At 38.9% G+C, this 25,491-nt stretch overlaps 1 protein-coding gene across 1 annotated transcript in view; it reads left to right on the top strand.

Moving 5' to 3' along the window:
• Nucleotides 1-25,077, top strand: part of LOC106495901 (metabotropic glutamate receptor 8-like) — a 68,357-nt gene extending 43,280 nt beyond the window's left edge. Inside the window, exons 2-3 of the mRNA XM_067298739.1 lie at nucleotides 19,175-19,391; nucleotides 24,962-25,077. Of these exons, the coding sequence (XP_067154840.1) occupies nucleotides 19,175-19,391; nucleotides 24,962-25,077 (333 nt within the window). The remainder of the gene's footprint in view (nucleotides 1-19,174; nucleotides 19,392-24,961) is intronic.
• Nucleotides 25,078-25,491: the final 414 nt, after the last annotated feature.

Below are 25,491 nucleotides of genomic sequence, written 5' to 3'. Positions count from 1 at the left end.
GAAAGAGTCCATCTGCTTGTGGTACTCTGCTTGTTACTAGCCTCTGGATAGAGTACAGCCGTTTAATCACAACCCTTTCCTGATCATTCAACCAGATTTTTATCTGTCCAGTTGTTTACCCCTCTGGGCTGACCAGCCTCTGACCAGTTCACTGGAATGACTGGCCTTTTTTTGCAAGTGAGTGCAACATTAACTTTCCTACTGCCATGGGGGATCTCCTGGCTCTCCCCAATCTTTGAAAGATGTTAGAGAGTGATCTTGCAAGGATATTGACCATTTTTTTTCTGTACTCATGGATGCAGCCCATCAGGGTCCATGAATGTGCAAAGGTTGATCTCTCTCAAGTAATCTCTTGATTCTCATCTACTGCTTGAACCCTTTCACTTAGCACACATGCTTGGGAGACCTTGCTGGTGAAGACTGAAGTAAAGAAGGCATTGAGTATCTCAGCCTTATCTGTGTCTGCTGTTACTAAATCACTCACCCCATTCAGCAATGAGCCCACATTATCCTTGTTCAGCATTTTGCTACCAACATATTGGAAGAAGCTCTTGCCCTTGATGTCCCTTGCAAGTTTCAATGCTAGGTAAACTTCGGCTTTTCTTACACCATCACTGCCTGTCCAAGCAATGTTTTTAAATTGGGTAGCTTGTCCCTGCTTCCTCCTCCTGTATACTGCCTTTTTATGTTAGAGCTTCACCATGAGTTCCCTGCTAGCCAAGCTGGTCTCCTGATACTTATCATCAGGATGGTGCTTATTTTCCTGAATATTGGGATGGACTGTTCTTGCACTTGTAGAATGCTGTCCTTAAAGATCTGCCAGCTTCTCTGAGCTTCTGTACCTTTCAGAACTGCCTCCCATAGGATCCTACCTACCAGTTTTGTGAATAAGCTGAAATCCAGGGTCTGTACTCTGCTATCTTATATAAGATATCAGGAAATAGAGGCCAGCACAGTTTTAAATTGCTGCATTCACCATTAAATATCTTTATGTAATTTCTAGTCCTAATTTTTTCTAGTTTCCCCATTTGATCCCCTGGATCATGTCATGATTTTATTTATATAAGGAAATAAGTTTTCAGACAATGGAAGACACTAATGTAGTGTACAATCAAATCACCTCTTGATCTCTAGTTGTTGAATTCACTCTGAGCTCAGCTGCAAGACACTACCATTAAGAAGCAGCTGTACTAACAGGTGACTCATGTAAGCAGGTGGAAATTATTATCATATCTGGGATATAGAAAACTTTCCCTGAAGCAGATATAATTAGGTATTAGAGCAAAGGTAGTTTTTAGAGAGCTGCTGAAGATGCACTCAGGGAAAAAAAGCTTAGTTTTTTGTTTTGTTATTGTTTTAGCTAACAATAAAAGTCAAAACTGAAGGAATAGGTAAGTTTTGACTCTATAGAGCATCTGTTGACTAATCAAAGCAGGTATTCCAGATTCTACCTTCCAACTGTTCTTTAGATTGAATGTTTATAGTCAATAAAAAGATAATATATTTTTCACATTCTGAGAAAGAGTTCAGTATTTAACTTGCTGCTTTTTGCATCTGAAATAGATAAATTAACTCATTTTGACTGTATGTCAGGAATTCATTATTAACTGGTAGGTTTGAACACATTAATTTTTTTCTTAGACTGTTTCTCCAGCAGGTATGAACAGAAGTGAGATAAGATGTGGAAATTGATGCAGTGTGAGAAGAATCTCAAGTGATTCTTATTTCTTGAGAATATGTAGGCGTGTATATAGAAGCTTTAAAAAAGATGTGGTGTGTGAGAAGATCACATTTCTGATCATCTGTTTGATTTTTGATTCTTTAGCTGCTATTTTCAGGTAAAATTCCATGACTATGAAAAGCTTTTGACTTTAATAAGCACTTGAATAGTGAGCTTCTGGAATTTGGGGCCTGAACCTTATTTTTGGAGTAGTCAATTCAGGGAACAAAGGAAATGCATTAGTCTTGCTCTATAGTTTCAAGAATTATCATAAGAAAAGGCTAATGCTCACATCATTTGAGAGCCTGTCTGTTAATTGTATTTCTAGAAGTTTACAAAGATGAGATTCCCAAGTCTGTGGTGAAATGGTAGCATGGAGACATCCCAGTAATTTCCATGGAGAAAGACTTCTTGCTAGCTGTTTCTGTTGTGCACATTCAAACCATGAAGCAAAGGTGTGAAGAGGGTTTAGTGAAAGAGGGTTTTCCTGTTTGTTGCTAGGAAAAGTTGAGAAAACTCAACTAATAATATAAATAGTTTGCTGTTTGAAATGATCACTCCTGGAGCAGGGGAAAAATCACCGAATGGAAAAAAAACAGTGGTAAAATGTGGCTGACCGATTTCTTGTGTGAAGATTGAGACCAGATCTCATATCTAGCCAGCTTCTAGTGTTTGCAGAGCCTTTCTGTGCCTCTGTAAGGTAATCTATGGGTCTTAGTGCAATGGTACTACCTGCACATTTAGTGTCTCAGTCTCAATGGCGTATCCCTGACTAGGAGGAAAGTAATCGTAGTCTTCCAGAAACACTTTTTTTTTCCCCCCTTCTTCTCTTCTTTTAGGTGGAGTCATGAAATGCAAACCAGGGTACTGTAATATGCTGTGTCAGTATACATGGAGCATTTCTTGTATGATCCTAAAGGACAGAATCACAGAATGGTTGACGTTGGAAGGGACCTCTGCAGATCATCTAAATCCAACACCCCTGCTCAAGCAGGGTCACCTAGAGCACGTTGCACAGGATCGCGTCCAGGTGGGTTTTGAATATTTCCAGGGAAGGAGACTCCACAACCTCTCTGGGCAACTTGTTCCAGTGCTCTGTCACCCTCACAGTGAAGAAGCTTTTCCTCGTGTTCAGATGGAATTGTCTGTGTTTCAGTTTGTGCCCGTTGCCTCGCGTCCTGTCGCTGGGCACCACTGAAAAGAGTCTGGTCCCATCCTCTTGACACCCTCCCTTCAGATACTTGTACACATTGATAAGATCCCCTCTCAGCCTTCTCTTCTCCAGGCTAAACAGGCCCAGCTCTCTCAGCCTTTCCTCATAAGAGAGATGCTCCACTCCCCTAATCGTCTTTGTAGCCCTTCGCTGGACTTGCTCCAGTAGTGCCACATCCCTCTTGTACTGGGGAGCCCAGAACTGGACACAGTACTCCAGATGTGGGCTCACCAGGGCTGAGTAGAGGGGGAGAATCACCTCCCTCGACCTGCTGGCAACACTCTTCCTGATGCACCCCAGGATACCATTGGCCTTCTTGGCCACAAGGGCACATTGCTGCCTCATGCTTAACTTGGTGTCCACCAGCACTCCCAGGTCCTTCTCCACAGAGCTGCTTTCCATCAGGTCAGGTGGCCTGTAGTAAACACCCACAACAGTGTCACCCATGCTAGCCTGCCCTTTAATCCTTTCCCATAAGCTCTCGACTCGCTCTTCATCCACCCCTAGGCACAGCTCCATACATTCCAGTTGCTCTCTCACATAAAGAGCAACTCCACCACCTCGCTTTCCTGGCCTGTCTTTCCTAAAAAGCACGTAGCCATCCATGACAGCACTCCAGTCATGCGAGCTATCCCACCATGTCTCTGTAATGGCAATGAGATCATGGCCCTGCGACCGCACACTGATCTCTAGTTCTTCCTGTTTGTTCCCCATGCTGCGTGCATTGGTGTACAGGCATTTCAGAGAGGTGATCGAGCTTGCAGGTTTCCCAGGAGGGATGCAAGAGGATCCTCCATAGCTACATCCCATGCGCACTTCCCTGGCTGCCTTCACCTGCTGGAGGTGTCCTGACTTGAGCAGTCTTTTGCCAGCTACCCTGGCACTATAACTCTCCCCTTCCCCTGTCTTTCCTAGTTTAAAGCCCTCCTTACCAGGTTGGCCAACCTTTCGGCAAAGACACGCGTGCCCCACTTAGTGAGGTGGATCCCATCTCTCCCCAGCAGTTGTTGATCTTCAAACAGGGTCCCATGGTTGTAGAAACCAAAACCCTGCTGCCAACACCAGCGGTGCAGCCAGTCGTTAACTTGGAAAGTCCATCTCCTCCTCCTCTCATCCATCCCCCTCACTGGCAGGATTGAGGAGAAGATGACCTGGGCTCCCAGACCCTTGACCACCATCCCCAGAGCTCTGAAATCCTGCTTGATGGTCTCCAGTTTGCCCTTGGTGTCATTAGCGCCCACATGGAAGAGCAGCAGAGGGTAATAGTCTGACAAGTGGACAAGTCTTGTCAGTCTTTCCATGACATCTCATATTCAAGCCCCTGGCAGGCAACAAACCTTTCTAGACAAGAGGTCAGGTCAGCAGATAGGTGTTTCCATCCCCTGCAGCAGGGAGTCCCCCACAACAATCACCCACCGCTTCTTCTGGGCATTCCCACAAGGCACAGGGTCTGCTGTCCTAGTTGCTTCCCTTGCAGCCATGCCCAGCTCCTCCTCATCCTGGAGGACACTAAACCTATTCCTTAATTGCAAGTCCTCAGGAGGACTAGGAGCCTTTCTCCTCCTACAAGAGTGACCAGTTTCCAGCCTTCTTCTACGATATTATGATGTACTGTTTCACACAGCACAGAGCCCTCCGGCAACTCCACTGCTGTGGGGGGTTGGGACTCCTGGAGCTGCACAGTCTCCGAGAATACCCTGTCTATCTCTTGCTCATCTTCTCGGATGCTGCGCAGCCTACTGACCTCCTCCCGTAACTCCCTTACCTGACGACACAACTCGCCAACAGCAGCACACCTCCTGCAGGAGAGCTGGCTGCCAGCCCAGGCCTCCCGGAGAGGCCTCAAGCACTCCCTGCAGCCTGAGACCTGTAGAGCTGCATCAGCTGTCAGAGGGTCGATCTGGGTCCCAGCTTCCGACACAGCAACTCCAATGGCTACTGGGGAACACACTCTGCAGCATGTCATGAGTGTACTTGAGCACACTTCTGCACAAACTGCTGCCTCTGCTGCACTCTGGGAGCTGTGCTCTGGGCCTGGCTCTTATATAGGCCTCTCCCTAGCACTGACTCCCAGGGTGCTTGACCCGCCCTAATCAAGGGCCACCTGGATCAAAGGCCCCAACTCCCTCTGATCGGGGGCAACCAAGAGTGCTTGTCAGTGGCAGCTACACCTAGCTAGAGCTTCTCCTAGGAGGAGTTAAGGCCTCCTGTAGTTGTCCTTACCTAGCTCCCCTTTCCTGTTCACAGCAATCACCTTCTGGTTCCTTGGGGGTCCCCAGAAAGCCCCACAACTTCCAACAAGGTCCTCAAAAGTTCTAAGCAGAGCCCAGATGCTGCTGAGCAAACTGCTGCGTCTGTTCACTGCCTCTGTTAGCTGTGCTCTGAGGAGGCAGCGGCTGTAGTACAGCACCTGAAATACAGGCACAGAAGAGTGTTTAACTCCTGTGGTTCCAAGAAATGTGTAAAGCCTTTAGTTCTGCTATAAAGAGTGAAGAATTTAGTGGGCTTCTTACAGCCTTGTTCTTGCTCCTACAAGGTAAGTGTGCTAGGCTGCAGAACCGTGCTCTGTCCCTTATTTTCTTCTTGAGGCAGAAAAAGGACTTGAACCTGTAGTGAGAGCTCTAACTGTGGAGCTCTCTGGGTTGGAGGCTAGGGGATTTTCCTTCTCCGCAAGAACCTCTGGAGGGTGTTCAGGCTGAGGATCCTGAAGTGAGGAAAGGATCTTCACGCACCTCCAATTCCAAGTCTCTGAGGAAGGTGATGGAGGCTGGGTCCTCCTATTTAGTGTTCCCTAATGATCATTATACTAGCTCTCTGGAGAGCATGTTGCATCTTGTGTATCCTGTTCTTATCTATGCCTCCCCACACACTGTCTAGGGAAGTAAAGTGCTGAACTTGAGGATGTGGGTTTCTGCAGCCGACTAGCCGTCTGAAAATAAGGTTTTGCTCTATAATGAGTTGCATGATACTACAGGCTCTTGAGGCTCTAGTCCTTAGGTTTGTATTCAAGCTCAACATAGCTGAAACGTCTCGTCTTGGAGCTTAGTTGCCTAAAACTTCTAGTCAATGTAAAAAGTGAATTGCCTTATGAAGATGCTCTTCTCTCTTACACCATAGGTTATAGATGGACTTTATGGCTGTTGGCTACCAACATAGGCACTGAATATAGTTATATTTCTGTTCTTACATGTTATGCACAATATTAATCTCTCTATATAAAGAAGTAATTTGAAAACATCCTTTCTTTTTGTTAGAGTCTTATTGTTGTGACATCTGTGTATATAAAAACAAAAATCTCCATCTCTTGAGCAAAATATTGTTAATTGGTGGGTCAGCCAAATTAAGTCAGTGGAAAGGATGTACATTATGAAGAGTGCATATGGGGCGGGGGGATGCTCAGAAATAACATGTGAGATTGATTGACATACAAATCTATAGAAAATTTCATTCAATTATATGGCGATTTTGTCAGATGGAAACTTCTCTTACCCTAACAGAGAGTGAAGTTGCAACTCTGACACAGGGAAGATTTAAAAATTATTTTGGAGACTTCTACATAACACTATTGGACCACTTATAATCTGGAGAGTTGTATTTGGGCTACCTAGCTCAGATGAAATAGGTAAGATCTTGCTTAACCCTTGTATGTGCCTAAAGTGGCATTCAGACAACTCAGTCTGAGAACTGTATAGGTTTTCTTGGGTCTGTGAAACTTTTGGTGCCTAATTTTGTCCAATAAAGCTCTCTGAGCATTTGTAGTTCTGTGACTGCATGTCCCCACAAAGGCTGCCATCTTGACAGCTAGCTTATTGCTGGCCTTATTGCCTAAATGTTTGGCCTTGAAGAAAATATTATTTCAAGACTGACTCCTGGGACCTACCCCAGCTCAGAGGCATTACAGAGCAATGCAGTAGTGTTCTGTTGTGCTTGTTTGTTCTCCAGCTTTATAAAACTTGGCTGCATGAGCTCCTGCCTCTGGGGGAGGGTGACAGAATCCTTTCCACCTCAGTCTTGCCGATGTCTCAGTGTTTGGGCAAACCCTTGGGACACATGGTTCAGGCTGTCTATATGCTAATGAATGATATAAGAGCCATGTTTCACACTTTGGCTTCTGCTCTAACCCGTTCTGTAGTAGTTTCTAAACTAGCGGAAACACACTTGTGGGAGCCCTACACAAAGAAGGGCTCTTAGCTAAGAGTGGGGATGCAAGTAGATAGACGTGGGCTCTGGCAAATAGCTTGTCTTAAAAATAAATAACTAAAAGCAGCTGGAGCTGGTAGCATTGTCCTTTTCTCCAGACATCTTTTTTAAGAGTAGTGTGAGCCAGTTCAGTGTGGGAGATGGCTCCGAGTTATTAACTGCAGTTTGTTCCACCTACACCAAAGAAATGCGATTTTGCACACATCTCTTGCTTGGTATTTCCTACTGGCTAGCTCAGGCAGCGTCACGTGAATCCCATTCCAAGGTGCTTAACTTCTCCATATGTTGCATAGACAGCCCACGTGCCAGACGGAGTCTGCAAGTTCTGTTCCAGTAAAGCTGGATGCTCTGTTGCCTTTATGATAAAAAAGTAAGTTCCACAAACTGTGAAAGAGAAGTCAGGTGAAAGACATTAGAAAAAAATACTTCAAATTGATGGATTTTTTTTCTGATTTGTTTATTTTTTTGAGAAATGTAGATGACATTGATATTCTGTTTATGTGGGGGAAAATGTTGATTTCTTTCAATTGACAGTTCTAGACCAACTCTTTCAGTGTCTGAAAGTGAACAGGTGACACTGATATGCAGAAATATATTTGTGACTGATTTCAATAAGTGGATAAAAATGGAACTGTATCAGGTTCAACACAGGCTGGCATTCCCATGCCACTTGTCATCAGGAACGTCCACTCAGGCTTTTGATGTCTCCAATATTTATTCAATGCACTTGACACTTAGTTAGATTTAAGTGTAATTTTGCTTTTGATGGGGTCTTTTAACATATGCAGCAACAGATTGAGGGAAGACAATTTCAAAATAAAGGATGTTTACTCATCAAAATCTGATATAGCATTCAGAAGTGGTGCAATGGTACTCTAGTTCCTAGCACAAGTCATCTGTGCACAGTGTACAAAAGGGGATTTCTTAAGGCTGTGCAATGCATTGGTGCACTGAACAATACAGTAGCTATAGACTTGTGGACTGTCTGGCAAATGTGGCGTTCTCTTAAAACAGACTATAATAAAACTGGATCCATAAAAATGGGTATTCTGCTCATTTTTCAAAGGAAAAATCTTCAACAGTCTGAAGTGTGTAAAGGCTCTCAATATTTGGCCAGAGCAGGACCAATCAGTTTCTCATTCAGCCCGCATAAAGACAATGAATTCTGTGAAATACATCATGTGTTAATGTGAGCTTTTTCATCCCCTTTTAGGTAAAAGCAAAAGTTTGTCTGGAGCCTCATGGATGAGGTTCCTTTTCCTGCCTGTGGAAGTGCTATGTGGCCTGTGCTGCATGCCAAGGTGTGCTGATAACCATAGGTGTGAATGCAGGCAGAGAAGTGGCTTTTCAGAGTAGTGGAAAGCAGTCATCTGTGCACACAGCCTCTGACTGTAGATATCCTACCAGAAATGTGGGGTATTACTGAAACTGCTGAAAACAGGAAAGCTTCATGGTTCATTTTTTCCTAACTTACCGAGAGCTTCTCACACCCTCTTCTTTCAGCATCCTGCCAAACCACTGAAGTACTGTGTTCATGGTAGGGCCACACTTACAGGATCAAGTTAACTGAAGAGGACTTTTAAGAACCCTCCAAAGGGCTTATATATCGTGTATATATTTGGACTTAGAGATATTGGAGAGTCACAGCTAGAGAGGAAATCTCCATCACACTAGCCAGGAAGGCTAAGGCAAGCACTCAAACTGTGTAGTGGTGATAACACTGTGCAGTGGTGATAACAGTAAACTGATTTATACTTAAATTGCAATGAACGAAAGTAGGGGAAAGGAGAATTTGCAGAAATTATGTGAATTGCTCTTCCAATAGAGGCTTTTCTCCTACACCAAGCATTCCTATTGCTGACATCATGGATGTGTTCCCAGTACAGTCAGAGAGTGAAGGCAGGTGTGATGGGGAAAGAAGTTTTAGTCAGGAGACCAGAGAAAGGAGTAACCTTGTCCAAGCTTATTTCACAGAAGAAGGGTTCCCCTTTGACCTTTCTGCTGGTCCAAGTGGAAACAGTGAATATTTGTGAACAGTCAGCTGCCAAAGGGGAGAAGCAGAGCTACATCTGATAAGCCCAGGTCAGCTGTTTAGCAGCCAATTGCTCTTCCTCACACTTCAGTCAAATTTGTGACTGAGGAGGCAGGAGGAAGTGAGAAGAGGCAGGGAAAACCAGGAGTGAAGGAAAAGATATCTGGAAAGAAATATATGTATGTAGGGAAGATATTTAAAATACAGAGAGGATAATGAATGGTAGGTATAAGTTGCTGAAAGGAAAAAGATGATCTAAAATGTCTGACAAAATGAAGTAAGAATAAATTATAGGAAGAAAGGGAAAAAAATAGGAAGCAACAGGGGGATGACATAAAAAAGTACCTATATATATATATGAAGCACCTGTGTGTGTTTGTATGTATATATGTATGCATACATTTTACTTGATAAAGAGTGTCATTGAACTGCTTTCCAGAAAGCTTGCCCTCATACTCTAAATATAGAGAAGCCAAGAATATACTACTGGACAGGTAGGAAACCTCTGCCAGATCTCTCCTTTTCTGCAAGTCATGTTATTCCCTTCAAGCTGTGCTTTTCTTAAAGCTTCTTATTTTATGTGGGGAGAAAATATCAGCTTATAAACAAAATTTTGGTAACCTTCCTCTTGGGGAATTATAAACCACTAACTACTCCAGGTCAGAAAGAAAAGCAAAAGCGACACTCTGTGTGTCTGTGTGTGTGTGTACACCCCCATTCCCAAATCATGACTTTCAGTACAATCTTATTCCTGTTTGGAGATTTTACTTATGATTGTTGGGAAGGTAAAAACAGATGATGTATGAGCTGAGACTTAGAGGGTACCTCTGATATAACAGACCATGGAGTAACAACCTACTTGTGTGGTTTAATTGTTTTTGTGTGTTCAGTAGGATTTGTAATGCTGTACCTTTCCTACCTGAATGACAAAACTTATGAAGTATAATTATTTATGAAAGCTGATGATTTTGCTTTCTGTTTGCTACCATATATTATTATGGTATTCTATACATTCTATTTAAAGTGCAATTTTTTTACTTAAGCTCTAATTTATCAGAATTCTTTGGTCTTTCTACCTGGTTAGAAAGATTCTGAACAGAATTTGTGCTGTTCTGACTTCTTGGCCATGGACCAGCCTCCAAAGCACCATGCACTCCATGAACAACTTTCAGGCTGTCCGCACAATGAATCAGTGGACCTGGTGGATACTCTGCTGCTGTGTGTGCTTGGACCTGCAGGTTTCAGTGTGTATAATGTATATACATACATACATACACACTGAAATATGTATAAAAATATTTCTATAACATATATATTATATATATATATATTTTTGAGGAGGAGACACGGTGGTAATAGTCCACTTAATCCTGAGCCCATCTTTACAAAACCTCTTTTCTTGTGTACTGAGACTTGGATAGTTATTTTTGTGAACAACCCAAAATAGTAGATAATATGTTTATATGCCCTCTGCATTCACTTTTTAATGTTGCAAGGCTGTGATTTTCCAAATGGCCAGGGACAATTAGGCTGATAGCAGCCAGGTTGTTCTTTTGAGAACTCCAGTCTCTGACCCCATTAAACACAAGGAAACCTAGGTCATTCCTACCATTTAAGTCACTCTGACCACATAATGAATTTACAGAGAAAAAATACCCTTCTTGTTACTTGTGAATTCTTCATTTCCAATGCATCTGTCCAGTTCATGGAGTTTAAATATTTAGGTATTCATAACTCTTTAAAATTCTCTAGGGTCTGTACTGGAGATACTTTGTCTGACCAGTTGGGGGTGAAGGTAGCAATTACAGTCCTACTTTATAGATAGATATATCTGCACAGTTGTGCTCTCACTTGGATTGCCTGGATTTTCATCTCTCTGCCTGCCATGATGCTTTTGACAAGAGAAACCATGACTCTATGTAGTGATAAATCATGGCCAACATTCAGTTTAAGTGAGAAATCAGAATGGAAATCTGGTAATGATGGAACAGAAAATACATCACCATATGGTGTCCAGGAACCTTGCAGAGGAGGATGCTGTTTTTTCCAGAGCTGCCCTACTATTTTTAAAATAAAGTACACTTTGAATAGAAAGTAAGGCTTGGATATCACTTTTATGGGCCTTAGAGCTTAATTCCCAGCTAACTGCCAATCTTTTGATTTGGAGTGTTTTGCATTTTGCTTTAACTTTTCTACCAGCAATGACCGGACTCAACATTTCACCATGGTAATACAGGTATCATTTAAATCTTTCAAAATGGCTTAGGACTGTCTTTTCTTCTAGGTTAAAAACTCAAAGTAAAATTGTTCAACTGCAGAGGTCAACTTTATTAAAAAGAAAAAATACTTCATTTCTCTTTTCTAAGTCTATAATAGTTGGATTTAAAATGTTGTTTTATGATCCCTTATGACCTGGTTATATTCCAGAAGGAATTCCTAGCTGTAGTGAATCACTGGTGTTCCCTTAATGCTCTCTGATATGAGGGAAACATGAAGCTTCCCTTACCAAGCCGCATCTTTGTGGGAGAATAAACTGTTCATCAAAAGTAGAAGTGGACTTCAGTTTCCTAAATGGAGGAAATCTAGTATCATTTTTTGGTACCTCAGGATAGCCTGCCTAGCCTCTAGCTGGCCTTTTTTATGTGATGTCTTGGGTATCCAAGTCATTAGTGTGGGGCAGACAGATTACATGGAAATTACAGGAAATCTGAGTCTTTTGGGGTGGCAGATGGAGTGTAGGCGGTATAACCTAAAACACCTGGAAGCACCCACTGAAGCACTGGGCATGTATATTTGGGCAACTGAGCCAAATCTGCATATCTTTACAGCTCTCTCCACAATTGTGAACAATACAAGATTTGCTTTCCCTCCTCCTGAATTTTTTCAAATACTCGTGTCTCATGACATAAAACTGGCACCACAGATGGTAGAAGGATAGTATTACTGTTCAGCCAGCGGTGTAAGTAGAACTGGCCTTGCAACATTAAAAAGTGAATGCAAAGAGCAGAACTGTCCATTAAGCAGAACACCTGTCTTGCTTAGAGCACCCTTTTCTTACATATCATGTTCCCTGCAATCAGAAAATCTCTTGCAGACAACTGCATGTTCTCATGGGTGAGTCTCCGAAGTTGGCTGCAATGTTCTCTAAGGTACTAATTAGTAAATGAATGTAAAGGAAATCTGACTGGACAGAAGAATACTTTCTAGATACTAGATAATTTTATTACTACTGAATAATAATAAAAAAGTCTGCTTTTAGTTCAGACCAAAAGTAATGCACATCTCTGTATACTTTCTCAAACTCATCAGAAGTGATTACAGTTCTTGAAAGCAGTGAGAAGACTGGCCCTAATGAAGAAAGTAGGGCTAAAAAGGCTTTGAAATATCGGAGTTCACACTGTGCTCAGCAGAGCTTGGCACAAGTCTAACATATTGATACACATAATTAAGTGTGGGTTTCCCTGATAAGTAGAAAAAGAATTTTAAAAGTTTAAGTCCCTAAAGCTATCTGACCATCCTGGCTTCTCCTCTGATCCGATGATTGGACAACATAAGAAACAGTGAAGGAAGTGCTAACTGCCATTCCCAAGCTTAAAATCCACCTCCCCCCACCTCGCTCCTCCATGTGATGTGATCTCTGTGTGAATATTACCCATTTGATCTACTGTTTCTTCATCTTATCATTCAGCGCCTGGACCTCAGCTGGGTTTGAAATATTTAGAAAGAGCTTGTCTACAGATGGTGGATAACTTAATGCACAACTGCTTAATGTAGATGGTTTTCAGAGAGGCAAGAAAACAGGATTTAAAGTGATGTGGAAATACCAGAATAGAGCTCCCTTACTGAGAAAATGCCATTGTTAAACATTTATCAATAGACTCTCTTGCACAGAACACTGACAACAGTTCAAGCTGTCCTATAGATGGATTCCCGTCCTCCTGGAGATGCACAGCAGTGCACAGTGTGACAAGATCTGCTTCAGCTGTAAAAATGTTCATAATGTGTAAATATCCTTTAATGTTTTTGCCCTAAAGTGCATCACAGAGCACAGAGACCCATACTTTCCAGAACGGTGAATTTGTTTTCTAGATGCTGCATCTATTATGGGATTTGGGATTGTGATAGCACTTTTTTTTTCTTTTTTCTGTAGTATCCCTTGTGTGTAATTAAAAGTAATGACTTCTAATGAGTCCCTGACCTACCTCAGCCCACTGGAAAGAAACAACTTCTTAAATTCTAACACTATATATTACATAAATTCCTCTGTCTTGTCCTGTTCTTTCAGAGCAGCACAGCAGATCATGTAAACTAACACATTCATTCTGTAACATGTCTGGTTAGGCTTTATGAAAGATGTATTTTGACTGATGGTGATAGAATGCAATCATATATAGATCTTTAATATTTCTGCATCCCATAATCTGACACTAAGCAATTACTTATGTTAACTATAAGAAATTAATTTCTCTAAGTTAATTCAGTTTATTCAGAATACCATGGTGCTAGTCCATTTGATCATCAGAGATCACCTCAGAAATACTTAGGTGGGATAGATCATTTCTGTTTTTGTGGTTGGGGAAAAAATGAGAAAATCAGTAATAAAGGATGATTTGCTTATTTGATATTATCTCCACATTGTCACTATGATGGTGGCTGCATCTTCCTCTATAATTTTTCACATACCAGGCCTACCTATGATGGCTGTAGAAATAATTTTATTAGCAACAAACCATGCTGCATTCTTTCTCCACTGTTCATTGATTCACAGCTACGTCCTTTTCTCATGAAAATCTCAGTGCAGCTCATTGAAGATGTATTCTGCTCAGGTTCAAGAACCCAGAAGATAACTGATGGCAATACAGGCAAAGTAAAGCCAGTGAAAAGAGTAATAGGGAAGGAAAAGAAAAAGTAAAATTGTTCACCTTTCTCAACTTTGAAACATTTAGGTGTGATGGATCACTTCTGTGATTTGGGAAAGAAAATAGCAATAGCTGCGTTGGATTTTACCACAAAGACCTTATCTTTGAACGGCTACATATAAACATATAGATGCCTTCCAAAAATTTTGAGACTACCTCATCATTAGCTCCTCATCATTAGGTGTCTGAATTGCAAGCACCCTTGACAGGAACCAGCATGATATTTACTGCAGATAGAATGATTTGGAATAATTCAAATGGATTAAAAAAATTCTTGCATTCCAAGTGGAATCAGCTAATGGCAGCCTTCAGGTTATACCTATGCTCTTTCCCTTTCCAAAGCTTTTAAACCCTACTTTTTTTTTTTTTTTTTAGAATTAAATGCATTTCAAATTGCAATTAGGCAAAAAGCATAACTGTTTTTTGTTGTCTTTGCTCTAGCTGATTGAACATATTTTTTTTCAGTAAATCTGTAGTAGCTCCTGAAGAAGATACCTTCCTGGACACAATGACTACTGTTTGACAAATGTCTCTCAAACTATATCAAAGTCCTTAACATAAAGAGAGAGTGTAAGCATATACTTCTAAATAAATATAATTTAGAATTATACATGTATTGGGAAAATATGTTGTGAGAGATTGCTCCTCCTCGCTGTAAAGTCCATGGAAAGAACTTTAATTAGAAAACTTCATATGCTGCATTTGGAAACTTTTTCAGGACATTATTTCTAGGTAGGTTTCTAGGTAGTTTATAGTCAATGGAGCTGGAATGGAGCTTCATTCTTCTCAGCCACTCTGAGCACTGAAAAGGGCATCTCATATCTCTGAAGACATTAGAGTGTTAATGTGTTGTATCTTCCCAAGATGATCTAGTGTTGGTTTATTTCTGAAAATGAATGAAACTAGGTCTCTAATGATGGTATGGGTCACCTATTCAGTTTTTGTCATAGATGGAGAGATGAAGACTTTGCAAAAGGAAAAATCTAATATTGATCATTAGCTGTACACAGATGTTTTGAAAGTGAGGTGTAGCTAAAAGGAGTGGAACTGTAAGGTTCAGCAGAAGATGTGTAGCTGTTTATAGTATTGTTCTACATAGTGTAGATAACATTTGAATTAATCTCGCAAGCTCCCTTTATAGTCAGTGCAGGGAAGCAGGCAGTTTTAGGGTGTGATTTATCTCCTCCTACAGTTAGTAACAAACCAGAACCTTTTTAATCTTGTTTGGTATAGCACAAGATGTTATCAAGTCTCATCAAACTCTTTTGAATCTTAAATGTCTATCCTGAATGCCTTTAACATTACTTTACCACAGAATGGCACATTTTTTGAAAGTGAAGGCAGGCTAAGATGATGTTCTGGCTGATAGTAATTTACAAATGTGACTAATAGCTAAAAGATAGTGACCTCAGCTCCCATCCAGCAACTGTTCAATATCTAGGCCCTGAGGATTCATTTCACTGCTGTGAATTTTTTGTGTCCACAAACAATTCTTTCTTTCAGTATAGAGGAGGGAATAAAATTCATGAAAAGACAGAGCCATTAATGATTAATGATAGATATTTAAAAATCAAAAAAATCACCAAAATGAAAATGTGTTACCACAGTCAAATTTTATTTCAAGCTTTTACTCCTTTGCTAGCTTTATTAGTTAGTGGTGAAATGCCAGTTGATATTGAGCCATTGCTAACCTCAAGTTTATTGACTTCAATCTGTTAGCTACAATTATTTTCTATTTTTAAAGTACTACTGCTAATATTCCTCAAAAAAAGATGGCTTCTCAGTGATGTGAAAATGAAAAAGGGAAATAAAATGCTAGCTGATATGTTAAAGTTAGTAGTGATAGGACTGAGTGGGTAGTGAAACTGAAGATATGAGTGATTTAAGCCCATTAGGCTAGGTGACTGTACAGGTTACTGCTGTGAGTATAACTCATAATCAGTAATGTTCAAAATTACTGGTGATTCCTTTCTGAGGTCTTTTTTCAAACAAGTTTAGCTCATTTCACTGTGTCTACTATTCTGCTTCCAAATCATACTTTCACCTGAAAGGCTATATAAAGGAAGATGGCATTTGAAATCACTGATACTTTAAATTGACAAATGGAGCATGCAAATGGATTTGAAAGCTCAATAAAATAAGGATCCACTGAACTTTTGTCCAAAACTTGGAGAGAATATCACAGAAGAGAAGGCATACTAAGAGCTGCCTGCTGTAATAAAGACACTTTACTGGAAGGGCAAACTGAGTCATGTAGTAATCTCTACTATTCTCAGTTCAGTACCTCTATATGTTTGGGTTTGGATCCCAGCATTGGACTGACCAGAACAGATCCAGAGTAATACTCCTCTGTGAGTAGTCCTGGATTTGGGAGTCATGGATGGCTCTCATTTTCACTGTAGGGAGGACTGGAAGTGGTTACCACTTCACTAAAATAAATGAAAAGTCACCTTATCTGCTCTTGGAATTGCTGAAGATGCCCACACCTTCTCCATCAGAAAGTAAAAGTCCGTTCTGTAGTAATGTTTCCATAGGTATTTGACTCAAAAGTTGTTCCTGCTTTGCAGTGGTGGTCAATCGCACTTTATGCACAGTTAGTTCTGAAACTAACTGCTCCTTCTTGTCTAATCCTATGGAAAAAGATCTCTAGAGTCAGATTTTAAATGAACTTGGTGATGTATACAAAAAGACCCAGGAAAATTAAAGACCATGTTTGACTGTTGATTTTGGCATGAATCTAACTTGAAGGCTTAGTCCATCTACTTATGGCAGTTATGTTTTATTTGCCTTTTTTGTTTCAATTTTTTTTTTTTTTAACAGGGAAAAACATTTTCTTATGCCAATGACTTTGGATAATAGAGAGAATGAGATGAAGCCACCCCAAAAAGGAAATGCTATTAACAGTGCTATGTAGTATTTAAGTACAAAATAAATGTTGTATATTGTATTTAATTTTGAAAATTTAAAATGAGAAATTTAGAATGAGAAATATAAGAGAAACCCCCCTTTTACAAGTCTCTTTCAAAATGCAAATTTACATCTCAAGGGACCAATAGAACTTAAGTTATAAATACAGACTGTATTTAGGGAGTTTTAAAAACACATATTACTGAATTGATAGAGCATAACAGTTCCCTTGCTTAGGCAGCATTACGCTCTATCTTGTAAAATGTACTTGGGGACATGTAAATGGTTTCTTAAGCCTACAGTCCATAACTAGAGTTGTTATATTTTAATGTATATATTTTTCATTCATGGATTATTGAACCAGTAAATTCTAACAATTTGTCCTCACGCCAAACAATTTCTTTGAGTGTTGTTCAGAGTCTTTTCAGTAATTATGTGATGCCTCAGATCCTCACTTTTTAAAACTATTTTCCAGTGCCTCCCTGTATATACATGTTGTGTGTCTAAAAGCAGGCAAGTGAGGAAGCTGTTGTTCACTTTTGCATAAAACGCTTTACAAAGAGAAGTCTGCGAGATATTTCTAGATAGGAGATCTGCAGTTTTGGAGAGAAAATACCTGAATGTGACGTGCTGTCTACAACCATGAGGGATGTATATAAAAAGGAATACGGAAAATAGCTAAATATCATTCCACTGTGTGTGGAACATTTTTCTCAAAGCTTAGGCAAACGCTTTCTTTATGGCTTGCTGTTTAGAGTAGCTCTCTTTTACACAGCGTATTGTCCTTTCATACTGTTGAAAAGTTGGCAGAGGCCTACTAGGTGTGCCCAAGAATTTCAGAGGTATTTGGTTTGGACCATATTTTTCTTCCATTCACTTCCATTGTTATTCGAAATAACTCTTGGGAAGAAGCTGAACTACAAAGAGTGAAGTAGAAAAGTAGCATCTTTTCTCTGCGTTTCTGAGGGCCCCAAATAAGTGATATTAATAGTACGTAAAATATTTCTATTGATCTAAAACATCTCATTGCTATGTTATACCAACAGCTCTAATATATATCTAGGCTGTGTCATCCGTCTCATGCCTGATGAGAAACAAGAACTGAGAAAGTTAATGGGTATAACTCTGTGGTCTAGATATCAAGATTTTTAACAACAGACTGTGTTAAGCTAAAAGATCTCTTAAGGATGTTGATTTTATGAACATTATCTTCAACAAAGCAACAACCCATAATACTGGGAGTATTTCATCAGTTTTATTTTAAATCAGAAAATCATTCCCATTTTAAATTATTTAAAATTTAAATAAATGTTAATTAAACTTTCTTCCATCAAAATACTCTTCAGAATAACTGCATGTTGCCTGTGGACAGCTTTTTCTGAACATTCCCAAACCACTTATTTCAGATAACCAAGTTAATGTAGAATCAGCCCAGATTCTTTATTTTCTGTGAAATTACTAATTTATTTTAAAAAAAAGTATTTTAGTTATTTAGTGTTTTTTGTTTCCATAAAGATGAGCATGGTGGAGGGCCATAAACCTTCCTTGTGACCGTTCTTCTCCTTTGTGTGTGTATGGTATACGGGCAGTGGTTTTTTTTGGTAGGATTTTCATCGTATGGATTTTGATATTTACTGCAGAGTCTGCATATTCTTAAGTCATGCACAATACCATATTGAAAGTGGAAAATGAAAAAATCTGAGAGAGAGAAGACTTGACAAAAGGGAGAGACAGTGGGAAAACACAGGCATGCATATACATACACAAAACAATGAAATGGAAATAATCTACACTTTACTGCTCAAATTTAAGTATAACATTTAAGAATCACGGTCATCAAAACTGTGACCTTTTTCCTTTCTATAGTAACAGCAGGAACTCCTTCCACTCCCCCCTTTCCTATCACAGCCAGGATCAAAAAAGTTGTTATACTTACATGTCAAGAATCATGACATCTGGAGAAAAGCAGAATGCATTATTTCTTGGTGAGAGTGTTATACAGTAAGACTTGACTGACATTTTACAAAATCTGAGATGCTTTCTGATCAGTTGATTTAATTAAACAGAGATATTCAGTTCTGCACAGTGCCTGCGCATGATCTATTTTAAGCTTTTCAGACATACAAGTATATAGTGGAAAATGATATTAGATTGGCTTGAATTACTTGTCATTTTATTTGCAGATACCTCAAATCAGCTATGCATCTACAGCTCCAGAGCTAAGCGATAACACCAGGTATGACTTTTTTTCTCGAGTGGTTCCACCTGACTCCTATCAAGCTCAGGCCATGGTTGATATTGTGACAGCCCTCGGATGGAACTACGTGTCAACGCTGGCTTCTGAAGGAAACTACGGAGAGAGCGGTGTAGAAGCATTTACGCAGATCTCAAGGGAAATTGGTAAGTGCACCCTTATCAGGTTTTATATTTAGAGTTGACAGGTTGCGAAGCATGACTAAACATTGCCCGGGTCTACGCAGAATGATCCGAACGCCTGCAGAGGCACAACCTGGATGGAAGTGGAGTGCTTTATGAATGACTTTGCTGCTTGCAGGTCTTTCAAGGTGATGTTTTCGCACTAATTTAACAGGAGCTCCTGACAAAGGCGAAAAACGCATGTGTCTTGCCCCTTTTGGAAAGGGAGAGCTTCTTGATAAATTAGGGGCTTGGCAAGCATAAGTCTCACATAGTATGGTTGCTTAAAAGTGAGACATATTAAACTATTATTGGGGCAGAAAACCACCCCCAGTTGAATTACAGTGAAATTTGAGGAGATGTGATTGAGCTGACTTTGGAAAATCATGATGCAATGAGCCCTCATTTCCCATACTCCAGCATTCATAAATCTAGTTAATAGGGTTTTTAATCTTGCTAAACTTTAACACAACAACAACAAAAACTATGAAGTACAAAGACATACCCTAGTTGTTGTTCCTTCAGATTGAAAAGTGCTATATAAATATAGGCATTAGTATGAGAAGTATTTTTAAGTCCCTTTGATCTTTTCTCACACTACAATAGTTATTTCTGGCCTGAAAAATTGGCTATTTCTCAGAGACAATAGGTTTTAGATGCCAAGTAATGAGATGATGAGTAGCAGGTGGTTTGAAAGAGGGAAGAATGGGTCTTTCACTGACTGCAATGTTAAAAGACACAAAATAATATCCTTACAGGAAAAAAAATGCAAACAGCTTTCCTGTCCTTTCTCAGAAAGCCTGAGTTAATTTTCTGGACATGACTTTGAGGGCAAGGGCCAATAATCTCTGGTTCTTTCAAGGCAGTTTGAGTGAGAGAACATGATGAAATCTTCCATTTTCAATAACCACATGTAATTGTAGAGATCATCTCAGTCATATAGGTGGTGCATGTATGTCTAAAGTACTTATGCCTGTACCATGAAGAACATTACTAATTGCTCGCAACAATTTGACAGTAAGACAAAAACACAGGAATTTGTTATTTAGAGTACTGTTGTGTATAATATGCTGGATGAGTTAATTAATAAATATGCTGTTTCCAGCTTCTAATCAATGCTCTCTGATCCTATGTGTGAGCCAAGGCAGTTCATTGTACAGTGATTTGATCTGGAATTAGAGAGGGCATGGCTAATTTTTCCAAAGTTTATAGCTAAAATAAAATATGGTGAGATTCTAAGTCTTAGTAAAAGAAGAATTCACTATAAGCATTTATAGCAAAACTAAGCTTTGGTCTGGCTGTACTGCAGATAACCTTTGGCACCTGAAGATGCAGCTGAATAGCCAGATAAAAAGAGAAATCAGAAAATTCTAATTCTGGAAGCAGCACTGCAGTTCTTGATTTACAGACTTCTAAAATCATTGAGTTATTAGAAAATTTTTTTTGAATATTATGCATGAAAAGGGAAGGCCTATCCTTTGTGTCAGATATTGAACTGAATAGATTGGCTGCCCCAGACACTCACAGCAAAATTCATTGGTTGAAAATCACTTTTTCTTGAAACATCTGCGGCCCAACTAGTTCTACTGAGTTCTGAAAGTAGATAAATAAAAAAATGCTCATTCTACTGTTTCTCATTTCTAGGAATATGAGAGTTCTTCAGATCACTACAATAATGAGAATTGTGATTTCATTATAATGGCAGTGATTTGAGTTTGTGTCAATTGGACCTTGATCAATCCTAAAATAAAAAAGACGAATTTATTACATGAATAATCTTAATTTAATGAATGATAGTATGACTGAATCCAAAGAACTTAAAATGATGAATGGGAATCCTAAATGTTACAAGATCTGCGTAACTCCAAGAGATGTATAAAATAATGCACTCCCCCCCCGCCCCTTATGACTTTTAAGGCTCTAGAAGACAGTTACTCTTTACTAGGACACTCCATTTTGGGAACCTCCATTTTGGTAGCAGCTCATCCACTGTTTTCTTTGGTCATGAGGACTGTTACTTAATGATCAGGCAAAGTTATTACGAACTGGTTGTAAGTAAAGAAGGAAAGCAGAGGAGAAGCAGGAAATTATAAATCAAACAACTTATTAAACAAGGAATTAAAATTCCTGGAAAAAATGTTGAAATAAATTATCAGGCAAATTATATGCAGCCACAGGGACATGATTGATAGCCAGTGCAGGTTTGTCAAGAACAAATAGTATTAAACCCATCTTATATATATATATATGTGTGTGTGTATGTGTGTGTATGTGACAGGATAACATCTTTATAGTTGGAGAAGAAGCACTTGATGTCATGTCTCTTGATTTAGTAGTGTTGTCTCAACTGTCACGTACAATATTCTACTAAGCAAATTTAGTAATTGTGATCTAGATGAAAATATCATAGGCTGGATGCAGAGCTAGTTAGAAATCTATGCTCAGTGGTTTCTATTTAAAAGGAAGAATGTGTTGTGTCATGTTTTGCAGGGGCCTGTCTTGATCAGGTACTAGTCAATATTTTCATGTTTAGCCCAGGTGGAACTGGAATGAAGGATATGCTTATACAATCTGGAGGTAACTTCAGGATGGGAAGAAATAGGAGTATATTGGAAGAGAGGGGTACAATTCAAAATCATCTTGATAAATTGAAGATATGGTCTGAAAAAAACAGTATGCAATTTAAGAGACAAATGTAAGGCATCACACTTCAACAAGATGCATCTGTACAGTGAGAAAGGCAAAAAGACTGGGTAGAAAAAAACATCTCAAAAAATTATCTGAGCATGATAATGAATTATAACCTGCCTATATTTCCTGTGTCGTACTGGAACATGTAGAGAGGAGTACAGTGTGTAAAATACTTTGAGTAATCCTCTAGTTTGCCTGGCTGTGGTGAAACCTCAGTTTGACTGACTCAGTACAGGTTTTGTTCCTCACTTTGGGAAAGGTGAGAGAGCCAACAACTGAGAACAAAGATGATCACAAATCTTGAAAATGTGGCCTGTGAGGAAAGACTGAGAAATACGGTTCATTAGCTGGAAGAAAAGCTGACTAAGAAGGGAAGGTGATGGAAAATAATGTTTTCAAATAGACAAATGGCTTTTACAGAAAGGCAGAGAAGCATCTATTCATCAAAGTACAGTGTATGTGAACAGAAGCAATGGAATTAAACTCTAGCATGATTGAGTTTAGATTTGAAGAAAGCCCTTTTTAATGGCAAAGATATTAAAGCATTAGAACAGATTGCTTGGGGACATGCCGGAACGTCCATCACTGAGAATCTGGAAGAACACATTAGACAAACACCTGCCCAGCGAATTATATAAGTGTACTTAGTTCTTTCTTTGGGCTAGGAGATGGATTGAATGATTTCTTAATGTCCCTTCCAGCCTAATTCTGTTATTTAGTGTCCTCAAACTTTTCACCTGAACCATAGGGCTGGAAACTATTTTAAAATGGAGAGTTCGATTAGCATCTAATTATTAGGTCTGGGAAGCTAGGATTATAAAAATCCTCAAATAGTATGAGACTGCAGCTAAAACAGCACAAATTACCAGCATTATGTTAATGAAATGTGTGTTAAGAGAGCCTATTCAGGACTTCAATCCCCTTGTGCTGTGGGCATATGAATGCACAGGACAACGCAACTTCTTTTTGAATAGTTTACTTTCTTTTTAAGATAAGCAAACAACAACAGGAGGCAAAGTGAATGTAAAGGTACGTATAATGGAAAGCAACTGATTTGGGGAAAGGATGTGAAAGAAACTGATATCTTCATTTCTGAAAAAAATGTGGTGACTAAGAGGACACGAGATAGCAGTTTTGAAATTCTAAATAAGAAAGGTCCCATCTTTTTCAAAGTTTTCTCCAGTCAAACAAGAGTGAAGGATAGGTAGAGTCTTTAATATCTTTAAGGCAGAAAATATCTCTTGGTTATAGAAGTACTTATTTGTCATGAGCTTGACTCTTTGATTCTAATTTCCAGTTTGATTGGACCTCTATTCATCTTCTATTTCTTGATCATTAATAGAATCAGAAAGGAGGGAACAGGCTTCCAAATGAAATGTGGAATACTGAAAAGGTCAAAGTGGTGCCCCCCTGACATGTTACAGAATATATTATATATCAACATTTGCTCTCATTTTGATGACAAAGATCATGTCTGTGAAAAAGCATAGCTGGAAATTAAATATTTTACATGACAATAATTGAAAGGAGGATAGAGAAATGGTATTTATTCTAACTCATTCTGCTGTGCATCATTGTTTGAAGACAATGTTTAAATTTATATATATAAAATTTTATATTATTATTTAAATTTAAATTATATTTTCGACTCCCATTACAAAGTTAATCAATGACATTACTATAATCATTCTGGCATAGTGATCAAATTATTTTGGTACATTGGCCAAAGGAATGAATTGATACAAAATGATAATGCATAAGAGAACACTGACTCACTGAGAGAAAATAAAAAGAGGAAAAGAAGGAAGCAATTTTACCAAGTCCTCATTAAACTGTCATGCTGAATACTGTTCTTCTATTTACTTTGCCGTTAATGATGTTTGACAAAATATACATTGGTAAGTCTCTAATCAGACTTTCTTTTAATGGTTCATTTCCTCTGCTATTAGATATCAAATGAATTTACCATCAGATAAAAATATGAGATGCTTTTCACTTCTTTACAAGATACAAAAAGCTTGGTTCAGAAAGATCTCTTTGGGGTCAAAATACTTGCTCAGTTAGTGCAATATTTGTATTGTAAAATGCAAGAAAATCCTGGAGTATATAAAATGCCAGGTGACAGATTTTATCCCTACAAGTGGTCAATGAAGCATCAACATGAGTTCTGATGGGAAATGGCAGTGAAGCACTTATGGAACACTATTGAAAGGGTGGTAAAAATGCTAAAGGCAGGAAACCATACTGATCATTAAGGGAAGGTGAGAAAATGTAGCATTGCTTGCCCCTTTTTGCTTGTAAGTCTGGAAGTCTGTACATCTTGCCAGAGGTGTAAAGCTGATAAGAAAGAGAATTTAGGACTGGATCTTTACTGAAGTAAAATGACATAGCTTAATAGCAACTTTATCCTAGAAGAGAACTGTATCTTTAATATTAAAGTGTACTCTGCTTGATTTTTAGGAGTAGGATTGTTTTGTAGTTTTACCTGTTGTCTTCATCCTGATATAGTGCAGTTAATAGCATTTTTCTGAGAGGGACCACGCTTACTTTATGGCCCATCGTAATGTTTTACCATTACAGTCACACTGATAACTATATACTTAATTTTAATGAAAGCATGTTTTAAAGAATGCATATGAAGAACAAATGCTACGGTAGATTTATTTAAATTGTTTCAGGTTTCATTATAGCTAGTTTACATTTTTTCTGCATAAAGAATGGTCAGTGAAAACATTTCTCAACATAGTTCTTAGACCACTTTGTCTCTTGCCTGTTCTTTTGTGTCTAGTTATGTACTATATCTCTGCTTTTCTTCAAATTAGTGGGTTATTTCATACCTTTAATAACTTTTTGGACTTCTAAAGCTTTCAATCGAGAAATTGAAAGTTTAGCGGAAAGTGGGGAGAAAGTTGTGCAGAAAAAGAAAACTTCAGCATGTGTTACCTTTCCTCTCCGCTTAGATGATTCATTGATAATTTAGAAATAAGATTGATCGCTGTTTAGATTAATTCACATTTCCTGCAGTAATCTTTGTATACTTTTAATACCAGGCTAAAGCTTTTTATAATTTGGTAGGTAAGCTGACGAATATATATATTTTTTTGTCCCCCTCCCACCCAAGATGATATTTAATAGAAGATTAAGAATATCTTGCTGTTTGAAGACAGAAAGAATAAAATATGTGAAATGTAACCTTTTTTCCCAGAGATATATTCCTTCTTTAAAGAATGGATTCAAGCTTAACAGATTAATTTTCCTAACTAATAATATTATAACAAACCCTCACAAAGGGGAAACAGTTTAATTCAATTCTAAGTTTTACTTCTATTTTTATGCAGCTGAACTCTATTGATAATGCTGTATTTCAAGCTGCAAGCTGTAATTAATAATAACA

Source organism: Apteryx mantelli, chromosome 1 (assembly GCF_036417845.1).
Source record: "Apteryx mantelli isolate bAptMan1 chromosome 1, bAptMan1.hap1, whole genome shotgun sequence".
In the NCBI taxonomy this organism is placed as follows: domain Eukaryota; kingdom Metazoa; phylum Chordata; class Aves; order Apterygiformes; family Apterygidae; genus Apteryx; species Apteryx mantelli.
This window is presented reverse-complemented; position numbering and strand designations above follow the sequence as displayed.